Source organism: Artemia sp. Qi Xiang Cuo, chromosome 20 (assembly GCF_049724085.1).
Source record: "Artemia sp. Qi Xiang Cuo chromosome 20, ASM4972408v1, whole genome shotgun sequence".
Taxonomy (NCBI): domain Eukaryota; kingdom Metazoa; phylum Arthropoda; class Branchiopoda; order Anostraca; family Artemiidae; genus Artemia; species Artemia sp. Qi Xiang Cuo.
The window spans coordinates 7,891,157-7,907,028 of NC_142813.1; the positions used below are offsets into that span (position 1 = coordinate 7,891,157).

Sequence of the window (15,872 nt, forward strand, 5' to 3'; positions counted from 1 at the left end):
CAAAGCAGTGTGGTCTAAGAAATTATTTATATATATATATATATACATATATTATATATATATATATATATATATATATATATATATATATATATATATATATATATATATATATATATATATATATATATATATATATATATATATATATATATATATATATATATATATATATATATATATATATATATATATATATATATATATATATATATATATATATATATATATATATATATATATATATATATATATATATATATATATATATATATATATATATATATATATATATATATATATATATATATATATATATATATATATATATATATATATATATATATATATATATATATATATATACAGAGAGAGAGAGAGTTTGGTGTGTACACACGTATATAGTACCAGGAGGTTTTAATTACAATAATTCAGTAACAACCTGGCTTGTTCCATTGCAAATACTTTCTGAAACATCTAAATTACGCGTTAGTACAGTTATCATATTATTCTTTAGTTTTGAGTCGTGGGGTGGCAAATCAGCAATTCCAATTGAATTAAGAAATTATGGTGTGAATCCAATTCTTCTTTCCTGTCAATCCTTCACAGAATCATGACTTCTTTGGGTTTTGTATTGTCGTAGGTGGCGATGTAAAAAATGTGAAATTCAAATGTTAAAATTTCAGTAAAAATAAAGCTCCTAGGGGCACTTCCTTTATCAAAATTATTGGAAATTGTTTTCACAAAACCTTCTACTATTATTATAAACTTATGGAATGATTTTAATTTCAGAATAATCTTTATATAGAAAATTGTTCCTGCCTGAAAGTGATGTTCAATTGTTTTGAAATTTAACTTAAAATTAAGTTTTTAAATTTTCGGTTATTATGGGCTGTAGTTTTCTCTTTACTAGATTGCAACTATGGCTACAGCCAAGCTTAAAGGTCAGTGTGCAGTGGGGTGAGATTTTATGACGTGAGAAACTATGACGTGACGCTACAGACCGGGTAGCAACCATTTATAGTAAAATTTCAAACGCTAGCAAACTTTCCAAAGAGATTTTAAAATGCAAAATACTTGGATGCCACGATTTCTTAATTCCAATCCTTTTTTTTAGGTAGAACTGTGATTAATAAAAGAAAATACAACGATTAATATTCAACTAAGATGGGTTCTAATAGTCTTCGGGAGCGGAGAATCTATTTTTATCTATGATTTTTAGAAAATGTTGGAGAAAATAGCAGAATTTACTGGCGCATCTGAAACTTCCATGCGACTATTAATTTCCATTCTGCTGGGATACCCCCTCTCGTATTTTTACACGAAGAAGATGAAGAATTTCAACGTTAGCCACAAACATTTCTTCTTTTTCTTGTCTGGTTTCTGCATAGGTCTTTGGAATTTTGGCTTTGACATAGTACATTCATTAGTAGCTGTTTTAGTCACATTCATATCGTTGCACGTTGGTGGAGGGACATCAGCTACTGTTGCGTTTTCGTTTGTATTTCACATGGCTTACCTCCTAATTGGCTATTGGATAACTGCCACAAACGAATATGATATTAACTGGACAATGCCACATTGTGTGCTAGTATTAAGACATATTGCTTTAGCTTTTGATATGGCTGATGGAAAAATCCCAGAGGAAAAGATGTCTTCAGATCAAAAGAAGAACCACCTCAAAAATTGCCCATCTCTCTTGGAAATCGCTGCTCACACATATTTTCCAGGTGGGTTTTTAATTGGACCCCAGTTTAATATACGACGGTACCTCGATTTTGTTCATAACAAATTTGAGGCGGTGGCCACTGGAAAAGGTAGTAGTATGAAAGCTGGTTTCATTCGCGGTTTGACTGGTCTTTTGTACGTAGCTATTTATCAAATCGGAGCTTCATTTCTGCCTGATTCATTCATCACGAGCTCCTCATTCTTAGAATGTTCGCTACTCTACTTTATGTTTTTAGTTTAATATAGCTTATGTGTCAGTATTTGTCGGTACACTGGACGATTTTGTTCGCACATTCTTTAATAAAGGAAAATATAAATAATAAAGGAAGCTTTTCAGAAAAAAAAGTAGTTTCGAAACTTGTGGTAAATAAGGACGTCAGAGCTAAAGAAACTTGTGGTTTTCAATTAGCCTATAAATATAGAAGCCAAAGTAAAAACAGGACTCTTCTAATATTCGTAGCTCGTAACTGTAATAACTATACGTTATTTTTATCAGATTTTGAATATACCACATTGGTTTGAGTGTAAGTGTATATATATTATTGCTATAAATACATTCTAAGACCACACTGCCTATACATGACATATGAAGCTAAGAGAGGAAAGGAAATAATAAATTAAAAATAAAATAAAAAGTGGGGGGAGAAAATGAGGAATTTGTCAGCCAGTGGCAAAACAGAAAGACGAAGAACAAGCAAATATTTCGACAAGGACCTCTGCCCAGTCGTCCTCAGTGCTAAAAAAAAACAACAAAAAACAAACCTTTTGGAGTTTACTTGACAAGAAATGAACAGACACTGAATGAAAGACCAAGCCGAAATCAATGAAAAAAGGATTTACCAAAGAGATTGAGCAAGACTGTTTTGCCTTACAATATTTTTAGCTCGTCTTAGAAAATCCTCGTTTTCTCACCCTTTTTTTATTTTTCATTTATTATTTCCTTTCCTCTCTTTGCTTCAAATATTATTGCTTGATTTAATAGCTCATATTATGCATTAAAGTTTGATGTTACGCATCTGTAACCCCTTATTCGAGTTCTATTCTCGTTGTAATCTTGAACCAATAAATAAGGCCAATAACGAAACACATTCTTCCTCTGTAAGACTCAACAGGTCATTTGCATCCTTATAACTATTCTAGTTCGACCTTGCTAGCTACTAAGACGCTACCCATAGCTACCAATCAGTCAGTTAACTTCACTACAGCTAGTTGCAATAGATAACACTTCATAACGACTGGTGACAATATAGGTCACTTTACAACACCTGGTTATCAACCGCTTGGCCTTTCTTTTATGAAGTGCTTTATTTATTTATTACTTTTATCGCTCATTCTCTTTAGCTCTGTCAGTTTTCGTGACTACGATTCCAAATGTGAAGGGTTTAGCTTCGTTAAATTCAAATATTTTGTCTCTGGTTCTTACTTATCTGAGTTGGACAATGAAGCGAATAATTAAGAATGAGAAGATAGAGCATGGCCTTTACAGAAAAATTTGTGATCTAATATCGTCGGTAACCGGCACCCAAGAAGGCAGGAACATTTTGTTGAAAGTAAGTAGTTTGTTCTTCATAGATTCAACTTTACTTATAAGAATTATGAATTTATTTTCCACTGGCCAGTTTCCTTCTTATTAACTGCTTCTAGAATTTTTTTTTCAGCAGATTCCTAAGCTTTCTGATGTCCTTTTAAGCAAATTGGAATCATAGATTTCGGTACTAGTGTCCAATATGGTAGCACCGCTATAGACTGTATCAAGTAAACCAGTCACGAAACCCGTCAAACGGCTATTTTATTAGCAGACAACGGGTGATTTCCTAGATAAATTGATGGCAAAGCGTGGCTTCTCAATATTTAAACGATTGTTTTTTGGGTTTAGGAGGGAAAAAAGTACCTAGGTTAGGTTACGTATTTAATATATGCTATGCTTTACCCCCACCCCACCCCCTAATGTGCAATTATCTGTCCCAAATTTTTTTATAAACTATTATATTTTTATTATGTTTTATTTTATTTACACACCGCTATAGACTGTATCAAGGAAACCAGTCATGAAACCCGTGAAACGGCTATTTTATTAGCAGACAACGGGTGATTTGCTAGATAAATTGATGGCAAAGCGTGGTTTCTCAACAGTTAAACGATTGTTTTTTGGAGTTTAGGAGGGAAAAAAGTACATAGGGTAGGTTAGGTTACGTATTTAATATATGCGTATTTATTATATATTCATCCTAGTTTATTTTATTTCATTAGCATTAAGCAAACTTGACTTATTTCGTGTGTACCATATAATGCACCAGTACCTAGATTTCTTATATTATCTCTCTCTCTCTCTCTACCTTTCAACTCTCTCTCTCTCTCTATCTCAGGGACACAAATTGGGCTAGAATTTGAAATATACCTTCTTATTTCTATTTCATTTACAATCCTTATTTACAGCCCTTGCCCCGTATATCTTTGCAAATCAGCGCCACTTCACACTCTATACTTTTATAGGCTATGGGAAGTTTTATGGTGAAACTCTTGAAATTTAGTGATTCTTTTTAGTGAAATTTAGTGATTTTGGTGATTCTTTTAAAGTTTGGTTGAAATTTAGCTAGCTTACTTCCTCGGAAGTTAAGGGAAAGAAGTGAACCATTTGAAAATTTTATTATTGAGAGAAGCATACCTGAACACGGGTGCGGTGGGATAGGAACTGACCCAACTTCCTCATCGAGGCTGCTCAAAAGGATAGCACCTCAGAAAACTATTTTTCCACCCTTCTGTCCAAAAGATGTATCTATTTCCCACACCCCAAGGGTTGCACTCATTTGGGTACGTAGACACGCCTCTTTTTTTTCGCTAAAATGAACTTGAAGTCAACTTGATTGAATTAAAATCCTCTTGGTGGAAGTGATGAAAAACTTGAGTGCCATAGCACTCTGAAGTAAAGCCGAAGACAGATAAACTCAGTGAGAGCAAAGCTAGCATAACCTTTTTTTCAGAATTGTATAAAAATGATGTCATTTTACTTGTTGATACATAGTCTATCTTACTTCCTAGGACAGAACTAAGGTAGATAGGCATGGAATAAGGTCTTTTAACTTCTTTGTTTGCTCAAAAATGACAGATTTAAGTCTTGCTGATCTCAAATGTTTTATAACGAATACATTAATATTATGAATATCAGATGATAAATTCTGCAAAAAATAAGCATACATTTCGAACTAAGCTCGTGAATTTGAATGCAATATTAAGCAAATTTGACCAAGTGTAGGCTATACTCAAAAATAAACCAAAGAAGAAAGGAGTGATCATTGTTATTTTGTCATTTCCATTGTCATTTGTCATTTTCATTGTGCATTTGTCATTTTCATTGTCATTTGTCATTTTCATTGTCATTTGTCATTTTCATTGTCATTTGTCATTTTCATTTTCATTTTGTCATTTCCATTGTCATTTTTCATTTTCATTTTGCATTTGTCATTTTCATTGTCATTTGTCATTTTCATTGTCATTTGTCATTTTCATTGTCATGTGTCATTTTCATTGTGCATTTGTCATTTCCATTGTCATTTGTCATTTTCATTGTGCATTTGTCATTTGACATTTTCATTGTCATTTGTCATTTTCATTGTCATGTGTCATTTTCATTGTCATGTGTCATTTTCATTGTCATTTGTCATTTTCATTGTCATTGTGCTTCTGTGTTAAAAAGTGTTATTGAATTGAATGGGTTTATCGTTATGACTTCAGTCTTCACATTTTTGTTAGCCAATCTCATTACTCCTTGAGTGTATGTCACAAAAGGAAGTTAAATAACCCCATATTTGTACCCATTGTCGTCAAGGGCATCAGTCACAAAGATGTGAGGGTGGGTTCAGATTATATTTTCCAAAAATCTTGTTGGTTTGAATTTTTCTAAAGAAAATACAAAACAAGCTATTTTTAACTGCAAATACCAAAAAAGGGTATTTTTAGAAATCTAGGGGCAAATTAGGGAATTGTTTGGAAAACCAGGAGACTTTTTTTTGGTTCATTTGGAAACTGAATTAAACTGCTGTAGCTAAGTTTCTATAAAATAGAAAAACAGGTAAACAAGTTTAAACAAATCTAATAAATTAGTAAGTCAACGATAATTAATTAAAATTAATCATAACTGGGCTAAAATTAATAGCACATTCGTGTTCTTTTGGCCAAATATTCCAACTATGTTTCTTTTTCAGAGTGAGATTTTACGTTTTTCGACGGTGATTTTATCAGCAAAGCCGTCTGCTTTAGCAGTAATTTTAAACTCGTGGCTCACAATTGGCTTAAATCTGAGTGTGAATGACTGCACGCACGCGATACTATATTACGTAAGTCGTGTTTATTTGTTTAGTGTTGTTTATTATAAGTGTCAATTATTTAATAATTTTGAAAAGAATAATTTCAAAGAGTTGACTTTCTGTTTCAAAAACTAGATGATGACGAATTCTGAAAGAACAAGGTTTTTGAGATTTTCCTCTGTTTTTGAATAAATAATAAAAGTGGAACTGAAAAAAATTACCTTCTTGTGAATGTCAGAGTACTTATATGATAAACGCCCTACCGCTCAAGTTGTTCATTCATTGACATATTATAAAACACCTTTTTTAGTTTCGTTCAGCTTACCGTGAGACAAGACAAAGCGACGTGACAGATGTATTAAATGTGCTTTGAAGTTTGCTGGATGTTTGGGGTGCGTATTTCATATTTTAGAAATGGTAAATTCAAAGATTTGACTTCCTGTTTCAAAAACTAGATGATGATGAATGCTTAAAGAACATCATTTTTAGATATTCCTTTGTTTTTAATAAATAATAAAAGTAGACCTAAAAAAATTATCTTTTTGTTAATGTCAGTAATAAATGTGTTCTAAAGTTTCCTGGTTTTTTAGGGAGTGTATCTCATTGGCTTTGGAAATTATTTATTATATATCCGTTTGTGATGTTGCCAAACTAGACTAGTTTTGACAATGTTTTTCAAATTCTAAAACATTGTAAATTACTGCAAAATTTAATGAAGAATTGAAAAACGAAAACTTGAAGAACAAAATTGGAAACATTATCAATTACCAAAAACGTCATTCGATAGTTTAGCTCAGAGGGAAAAGATTTGACACAATTTTAACTTACACTTTTAATTCGTTGAATCAGTCTAAGGAAATAGATTAAAAAGTATAATTAATTAAAAGTTAATTAATTATAACTTTTATGTATATTTGGGCATTTTACCCATTGTAAAGTAATTAATAACCAATTAACTAAAATAAACGTGTCACACAACAGACATACAAAATAAAAAAAGGTGGCTTTTATTCTTTTTCGGGAACCGGCAAATAAATTTTGATTTCCTTTCTCCAACTCGGGCAGCTTCCGGGGGTGCCGTGACTGAAGGGGGTATGGATGGAGGGCTGCCTTCTTTGATTAAATCTTTCACTTCGATTCATTGTTTTGCTTATATTTGAGTCGGGGGTGGGCGCTGTAATTAATTTTTCTCCAGGCACCAGCAACCCTAGGAACGGCTCTTACCAGTTGTGTGTCTGCCACTAACAAGCTAAGCACCTTTTTCTTCAATTCATTTATTTTTTAAAATTTTCCTTTAGACCTAAGTCTAATTGATTTTTTTTCTCACAGACGAAAGTGGGCATTCCTGAATGGCATCTATTATATGATATGATTTATTAACACTAAAAGCCCTACTGAGCCATGGTTAATACACATTGCCCTTCAAAAATAATAAATGAAAACACCCTTATTGTAAAAAAAAAAAAAAAAAAAAAATCTAATGAAAATGATCTCTATGCTCCATGCCCAGTCCAATAAACCTTCCCAAATTTTTTATCTCCAAAAAATTTCTATCTCTTAATATATTACCCACCCATTCCTTCCTTTGGAACCACCCCGGAAACATTTCCTCTTTCAAACCTCTTAACTCCTTACATAAACATAAAAAATGAATTAAATCATCATTATCGTCCCCACACATCGGACAAAAATAGGGACCAGCCTTCGACCTAAACTTCCCCAAATATTTTCTCCTGTCTCCAAATGCTACAAAATTTCTCCTTACCGATATTATCCACTTTAGTTCCTCCCTACTAAGCCCCGCCTTAAATTGCACTTCCTTTCCCCGTAGGTCCTTAATACTAGCATACAGAGATAGAGAAAAGTTCGTGATATTCTTGGTGTATATATGTTTATATGTGTTTAGATTTTTTTAGGAATTACCAGAGCGGAATGGTGCTACGACAGTTTTCACACTAGCATCAGCTCTCCACATGACACCCCCTATCCCCCCCCCCCAATTTGAAAACAGAGAAGTCCCCCCTTTCTTTACTAGTGTTTGATCTTCGGCGCACTAGACTGTAAGTCAAAACATTCATATTTAAATTCAAAATCTCGTAATTACCTAGCTCTCTCTCGTATCTTACTTTAGCAGATTTTTGGGCTATTTTTGTTTTCAGTTATTTTTTATGAGAATACCGAAAAAAGGTACTTTTTAAATCTAGTTGAAATCCCCCTCCCTCCCAATGGGTACGCTGTTTAAAGACTAGTAATATAGCCAAGAGTAAAAAAAAGAAAAACAATCTGGTCAGTTGGCTAGAAAATACCCCTAGAAAACACGTCTACCAAGAACATCAAATTAAGTCACTTTTTGTTCCCTGGACTCATCTTGGGTCTACTCATGCTTGAAAACCGCAATTTGTTTAAAGTTTTTTTTTTCTTATTTCAAAGTTATGGTGTTTTAAGGGCAGTGCTGCCAGTGTTGCCAAGTTTTGACAGACACTCAAAGAAGTGTTTAGATTAAGAATTTGTATATAAGTAAGTAACCGGATTAATGACGCTTCTTGACTACTAAGGTCCCTTCGTCAGCCCTACTGTGTGTTGCTACAGCAAGGTTCGATCTCTGGGTCCCGTGGCACAGTGGCACTCATTGTGCCACTGCAGGAAATGTGTCTTTTTATACATTCAGCTTATTTGAATTTGAAGTGCCTTCAGAAATAGACAATGACAATGACATCCTTCATTGGCATCATTTGATGGCAAAGTAAGTACAATCCATGCATTGAAGATAAATGAGTTATAACTGCTAAATCTACTAAACTAATTAATTATATTAATTACTGGCATTAAATCATTTTATCCTATTAATTTCAGGAAAAGGACTTTATTGACTGTATGCTTGAAATGTCTACTAATCCTACGATTGAGATTGAAAGTCGACTTATATGTATCGAGATATTGAGGAATTTGTGTTTAGGCTCGCATAAGGCCAAACTTAGCATTAAAGGTGAGTCCTGATTAGTGAGCTTTTATTCATAGCACTTTAATTTGCCTGTTGACTTATGGATTTAAGACAACTGAGTTCCGATTATATCTTAAAACAGATAAAAAAAGGATACTACTCCTCCCCTAGATTTTTGTGAAATTGGGGCCACTGAGGGGAGATAGTTTTAATAGTGGTTATGATGAACTGCTACTGGGGATCCTTGTCCATTCAACCTGTCCAAGATGCATAGTGGCCTCAGGTAGTTTTGTTTTGAAAGGTTCAGAGATTTTAGAATAGGTTGTTTTCTTTAATTATATCTATTTCATCTGTTTTGTATATGGCTTTCAAGGGTGTACCCAGGATTTTGGTTCGGGGGGGGGGGAGACTTACAAAAAAATGAAAAGAACACATCGAATATTTGTTTATATTCATTTTGCTCTGTTTTTGTGTCGGACAAAAAAATAAGTGGGGGGAGAGGATGGTTAAATCCAGTACTCCTCCTCCTGGATACGGCATTTATGGCTGTATTCGCTTTGAAATACACATATGTGTGTATATGTACAGACCTGGATTTACCAAAAGGCCCAATAAGACCTGAGCTAGGGGCGCACAATGCTAGGAGGCTCAATAAATTATCACTGAGTGATTTTTTTTCTTAATAAAACTGAATTGATGTGATTTATGGTCAAAGTGCTAGGTGCACTCCACCGCCGCGCTGCCTATTTACATAAGTGATTTTAACATAACACAAGAATTCCGTGGCCACTTATAAACTGCCATGCATCCCAACAGGGGCGGATCTAGAGGAAAGGGTGTCAATAATCAAAATCTTGTGGGGGGGGTGCAATGTGACAAAGGTGCCAATAATTGACCAAATTGATAAATTTATTCTAAAATAAAGAGTAAGAAAAGAGAAAAAACAGGATGAGAGGGTGCCAGAAAAAATCTTGTGAGGGGGAGGGTCTCCCTCTCCCCTGGATGCGCCAATGTCTCCCAAGAATGGCAGCTGAGAGTTTGGTATCGCCTCTATTTTTCATTGCTTCTGGCTCATCAGTTGCGTTCTGTTCAGTGCTTCCACTATCCACGATTTTCGGGGATTTCCCCAAAATCTTGCAAAAACGGAGCGACAAAAACGCTTGGGTCTAGAAGCGTCAAAGCTTAAATCTGGCACTGTGTTTATACTGGCTGTAACTTTTAATTTTCAATTCTCTCTTCATGCATTTGATCGATGCTTTGTGTGGAGCAATTTTTTCTGATTACTTAGAAGTGAAACACTTCCAAGGTGCTAAAAAAAAGTGCCCTGGTCTGAGGTGGCTTGGTTTTGAATTGAGTTGTTAGTAGTAGTTGTAACTGTGAAAGTTTTATGTAAATTAATGTAAATTTAATAATATTATATAATAATTATAACACAATGTAATAACAAGAACACAGTAACATAACTGCGATTAAATAACGTCAATTTTATAGAAAAGTGGACAAAATTGAGGCATTTGGCTTAAGTTTTTCTAGATTTTTTTTTACGACTATTGGAGCTTAGAATAAAAAAAATTGGGGTTTTTGATAGTTATGATAGGGGAAAACGGATCGGCCAAATCGATAGAACTTAGCTAGTTTTAGAGAGTCGGTAGTATGCCTGAGTTCTATAAAAATTCAACACCTTATAAATTGTCACCGTCCATAGGTGTTAAATCAGTAGGGCGTCAAATATCCAGCTGTAAAAAGGCGATTTTTTCAAAGTTTTTCAGTAAATTAGATCAATTTAGAATTAAGTTAGGGTTAGTTTAGATTAGCAATGATATCAAAATATGACGTTTTTTCCCTAGACTCACCTTAGGTCTATTTATACCTAGAACCCGTAATTTTCTAGATTTGTTTTTTGGTTGTTTCTAAAGTAGCCTATGCAGTTTTTGGGGCAGTATCCCATTTTCATCAGCGTTGCAACGTTTTTTGGGGCAGTATCCCATTTTTATCAGCGTTGCAACGTTTTTAGTGCAGTATCCCATTTTCATAAGCGTTGCAACGTTTTTGGGGCAGTATCCCATTTTAATCAGCGTTGCGACGTTTTTGGGGCAATATCTCATTTTCATCAGCGTTGCAACGTTTTTGAGGCAGTATCCCATTTTCATCAGCATTGCAACGTTTTTGGGGCAGTATCCCATTTTCATCAGCATTGCAACGTTTTTGGGGCAGTATACCATTTTCATCAGTGTTGCAACGTTTTTACGGCAGTGTCCCATTTTCTTCAGCGTTGCAATTTTTTAGGGGAAGTATCCCATTTTTAATCAGCGTTGCAACGTTTTTGGGGCAGTATCCCATTTTCATCAGCGTTGCAAAGTTTTTGGGGCAGTACACCATTTTATCAGTGTTGCAAGGTTTTTGGGGCAATATCCTATTTTCATCAGAGTTGCAACTTTTTTGGGGTAGTATCCCATTTTCATCAGCGTTGCAATGTCAAAACGTAAAATAAGCATAAATATCAAATTTTAAAACGCTTTTTGTCTGTAAAAATTCAAACATTAACATTATGATTCTCAAAGACAATTGCAACTACGGGAGTTTAGCCCCCCCCCCCCAAGTGTTTGTCCGACTCGTAAAAACGTAACAAAAATGAATATGAACAAGTTTTTGATGCCTTCTTTCAATTTTTTTTGTAGCCTCCCCCCCCAAAAAAAAAAATATCCTGGATACGTTCTTGAAAAAAAAATATTGAACGTGGAGGGTTTTTTTTCACTAAGAAATGAAATGCCGATTTTTTTTCATTTTTTGAAGATATTGTTTTGGGAGTTTCCGCTTGGGTACCTAGGGAAAGTAATCAGGAAGCCCCCCATTGCACAGCCTGGCTGAAGGGCCATGAAAACAATCAGTTTACATTTTCACTGTCCTTGGTAATCTAAGAATTTTGAAATTGGTCAAAATTCCTTGAAATGTGTCACTAATCTTACAAGATAAAGAATACGCTATTCCTTGCATAACTTATACAATTTGTATGAAATTAAACCCTTTTGGAGCTAAAAGAGATTTAGCTATTCTAAAATTCTCAGTCTGGTTGATGATTTTGAGATAAAGGCAATAATGTTTAAGGGTTTAATATATTGAAACTCCTTGAAAATAAATAATAAAAAAAAATACGTAGATTGCCAATTAATCAATTATTCGTTTAATAGAAGGTAAAAAATACGGCATTGGACTTTACAGTCCCTACCTGTTGTATTGATCTCCGTTTCATGGCACTTCAGCCAGGCTATGCAATGGGGCCAGCTATCCAATGCTTTCACGCACCCTTCCTGATTACTTTCCCCAGGTACCCATTTAGAGCTGGATGGATGGACTTAGATTCAGTTTTTAAAGTCCCGCCATTGACCTCTGTTCCAAAGTAAATTACTTGCGACACCAGGACTCGAACTGCTGTCCTGACGGACAAAGGATTACAAGTCTACCGTGCTAGCCACTCGGCTAGGACGGCTCAATCTTCTAATCGGGTACATTATTCAGCTTTGTTTGATTAATCAAAAAAACTGTTTGCACAAAATAGGTTTTTCAAAAAAAAAGTAAAGAAATCCATTAAACCAAAAATGAACAAAAATAGAATAAATAATTTACCAAGAATTCAACTACGACATATCAATCTCAATAAATAAATGAAACCCAAAACAAACAGAAATTAAAATATGTCAAACTCAAAACGATCAGAAATTAATCTTAGTAGGGTTCTAAACCCTATGCTTTCTAAAAGCCCGAATATAGTTTGTACTTTACTGAAAAATTCATATGAGTCTACTGAAAAAAAATTTGTATTGTCAGTTTAATATACATAATGCTGATATTTATTCCTTAAAATCTTAATTAATTTTTGATTTCTTAAAGTTATAAAAGTGAAAACATTTAAAAGAATTTTTTCAGTAAAGTACAAATTATATTCTGGCTCCAACCGAAGAGCACTAGCCCTTTGAATTTCCAATCAAACGAGCCCTTTTTGACGTTTTTACGACAAAGCTTTCAATAAAAACCTTGTATGCCCCCAGGGCATAAATTATAACCCTTGCCCTAAAGACTATGGGGGAGTTTCCTGCTCAAAGATATAATTTCCAAAACCTTCAACTACATTAAACAAAATGGCTATCTCATAGTTTTGATTGGATGTGTTTGGGGAAATGATGGGCGTGGAAAGGTTGGTAGTTGTCTTCTAATCACTTTCGACTATTAAAAAGGGCATTAGCCATTTCAATTTCCAATCGAATGAGCCCATTTTGAAGTTTCTACGATAACGCTTTCTATGAAAACCTCATATGCCCCCAGGGTATAACTTATAACCCTTACCCTGAGGGCTGTGGGGAGGGGGGTTGTCATCCTCAAATACCTAATTTTCACAACTTTCAACTACGTTGAACAAAATGGCTATATCGAAATTTGGATTGGGTGTGTTTTGGAAAAAAATGGGCGTGAGAGGGGGGTTAGTTGCCCTCCAATCACTTTTGACTATTAAAAAGGGCACTAGCCGTTCAAATTTCCAATCAAATGAGCCCTTTTCCAAGTTTCTACGACAACTCCTTCGATACGAAGTGCCCTGGTATGGAAAAAAAAAAAAAAATAATACATGGTGCCAACATCGTTCTTTACTTATGCAGCGTGATTGCGCTGCCTATGATAGTATTTCTTCCATTCCATCTGTATATTAACAGCGAATAATGGAGCGTAGACTAGAGCGTAAACGTATAGTATTTTTTGGTTTTGCTTTCGATATTTCTAGGCTGTGCTTTCAATAATTTTAGAAGTCTTCACTCGCATATTTTAAATAATTTTCTGAAGAGCGCTATTTAAAGTAAACATTTCGTTGTGTTTTTTTTTTTTTTTTTTTTAGATGGTGTTATTCCAAAACTTTGCAAAATAGTATGTCAAGGTAGTCATGAAGAAAAGAAGTTGGCAATGGTAGCTCTTTGGTCGTTAGCTGCCAACAATGAGAGAGCTAAAGCTATGTCTAAGATCTATTTGCTGAATTTTAAGGTGAGTTTAGAAGATGCAGAAATTGAAAAAAAATTCAGGAGTGTTTTCGGACTATAATTAATTGTTTTATTTACAAATAAAATACTTTCATCTTGTCATTTTTGTTTTCTAGCACAAGGAAGGTTAAAAAGAAACTATTAAAAGTGATTTTCGGTTTTTTAATCCAGCCCACGTAAATGGTATAATCAGAGCTACGCAGTTGTCTCGAATGTTTTTTTTTTCCGCATCCGCTTGAAATTGAAAAAAATTTCATGAGTAATAATTTATTTATAACCTAATGCACAAAGAATGTGAAAAGAGTGGAGTAAAGAGAAAAAAGAAGAAAAATAAACCCACACAGCACTTAAAGTAAAATAAACAAACAAAAAGAACATTCAGTGAAACAAACGAATATTAATAATATATTTCTTACCACTTACAAAAGGGAAAAAAGTGAAGTACCAGGAAAGAAAACAAAAAACTACAAATAAGCAAAAAATACACAAAAAAGAAACAACAGTTTAGCTAAATAGGCGGATAAGACGATGGTTAGGACCAAGACAGATTGGTGCATTATCAATTAGTTTCGAACTTAATTTTCCACTGAAAGGACAATATCGGTTGCCTGATACTGACTACTCCGGTTCCGGAATGATCTCGGTAAATAAAGTAAGAATTTTATTCTTCACAGGCTAACTTTTATCTTTACAGGCCACTGAGCCTTTGGGGGAATAATAACATGTATTATTGTAATTATACTTACTGAAGAATAAATCTTATCTTATCTAATCCGTCTTGGCCCTTTTTACGTCACCTTTATTCAGAAGCATATATACACCAGAGCAAAATAACACGGAATGGTCGCAAAAACTCGAGTACAGCTTCGGTAGTGCTTGTCGCCTGAAATGTCCAGGATTTCCAACAATTTTAGAATATCCAAATTTAAGCTTATTCTTAATATCACGAATTGTCTGAAAGCGAAAAGAACTTAGTGAATTGCAGACAGAGATCCCGAACCATCGAAAAGAAGTGACTTGAGGTATAGAAAAAGAGCTGCAATCCAAAGGATGAGACGAACTAATCCCATTAAAAATAAGAAATTCACACTCATCAACATTTAGGAATAACCCAATACTTGCAAATGCAGCGGCGACAGATCGGACAGAACACGCTAAACCAAACTTAGTTCGGCTAATAAGAAGCAAGTCAACAGCATAAGCTAAGTATGATACGTCTGTGAATCCCGTAAGGCAATAACTACGTATGCCAGACAAAACATGTTCAATAGAAGCAATAAAGATATGAGGAGAAAGAACTCCCCCCTCCCTAACTCCACACTTAACTGTAATATGTCTGAAAAAATCCCCACTTCTTGACTTTAATCTTAGATATGAATTTGAATAGCAAAACTTATGAACAAGAATCACAGACGCATTCACATCGAGCTGACTAAGAGCATAGAAAGTATGGGCATGGCAAATACTATCGAATACTTTTAGTCCAGGACTTTTAGGGTTTGACCCGGACAAAATTGCAATATAAACGAAAATAGTACCAAAATGATCAAAAAAAAATTCTGTACAACATACTAAAAGTCCCCATAAATCCGAGTGGGGCGAGTACCCGAAAAACAGGGGAAATGCGGGGGAAATTGGGGAAAATGCCGAACATGCCCAGAAAATAGTTCAAAGTCAGTTTTCTGGGGCTTTCCCATACGCTGATCATGAAACTGACATCTAAAATTCAGTATAGAATAAAAGTACTACGGAAAACGGGGGGAACAGGGGGAAGAGGGGAAAAAATTATAAAATACAGGGTAGGGGTAGAAAGCACTTTGAAATATATTTTCTGGGGTCTTCCTATCTGCTGATCCCGAAACTGACATCTAAAATGAA

At 34.3% G+C, this 15,872-nt stretch overlaps 2 protein-coding genes across 2 annotated transcripts in view; one reads left to right on the top strand and one right to left on the bottom strand.

The window, feature by feature from the left end:
- Window positions 1–1,423, bottom strand: part of LOC148939834 (uncharacterized) — a 100,972-nt gene extending 99,549 nt beyond the window's left edge. Inside the window, exon 1 of the mRNA XM_089106402.1 lies at window positions 1,304–1,423. Within this exon, the coding sequence (XP_088962528.1) occupies window positions 1,304–1,423 (120 nt within the window). The remainder of the gene's footprint in view (window positions 1–1,303) is intronic.
- Window positions 1–14,094, top strand: part of LOC148939831 (uncharacterized) — a 125,316-nt gene extending 111,222 nt beyond the window's left edge. Inside the window, exons 2-5 of the mRNA XM_089106252.1 lie at window positions 3,070–3,278; window positions 5,931–6,062; window positions 8,886–9,018; window positions 13,856–14,094. Of these exons, the coding sequence (XP_088962378.1) occupies window positions 3,070–3,278; window positions 5,931–6,062; window positions 8,886–9,018; window positions 13,856–14,055 (674 nt within the window). The 3' untranslated portion in view covers window positions 14,056–14,094. The remainder of the gene's footprint in view (window positions 1–3,069; window positions 3,279–5,930; window positions 6,063–8,885; window positions 9,019–13,855) is intronic.
- Window positions 14,095–15,872: the final 1,778 nt, after the last annotated feature.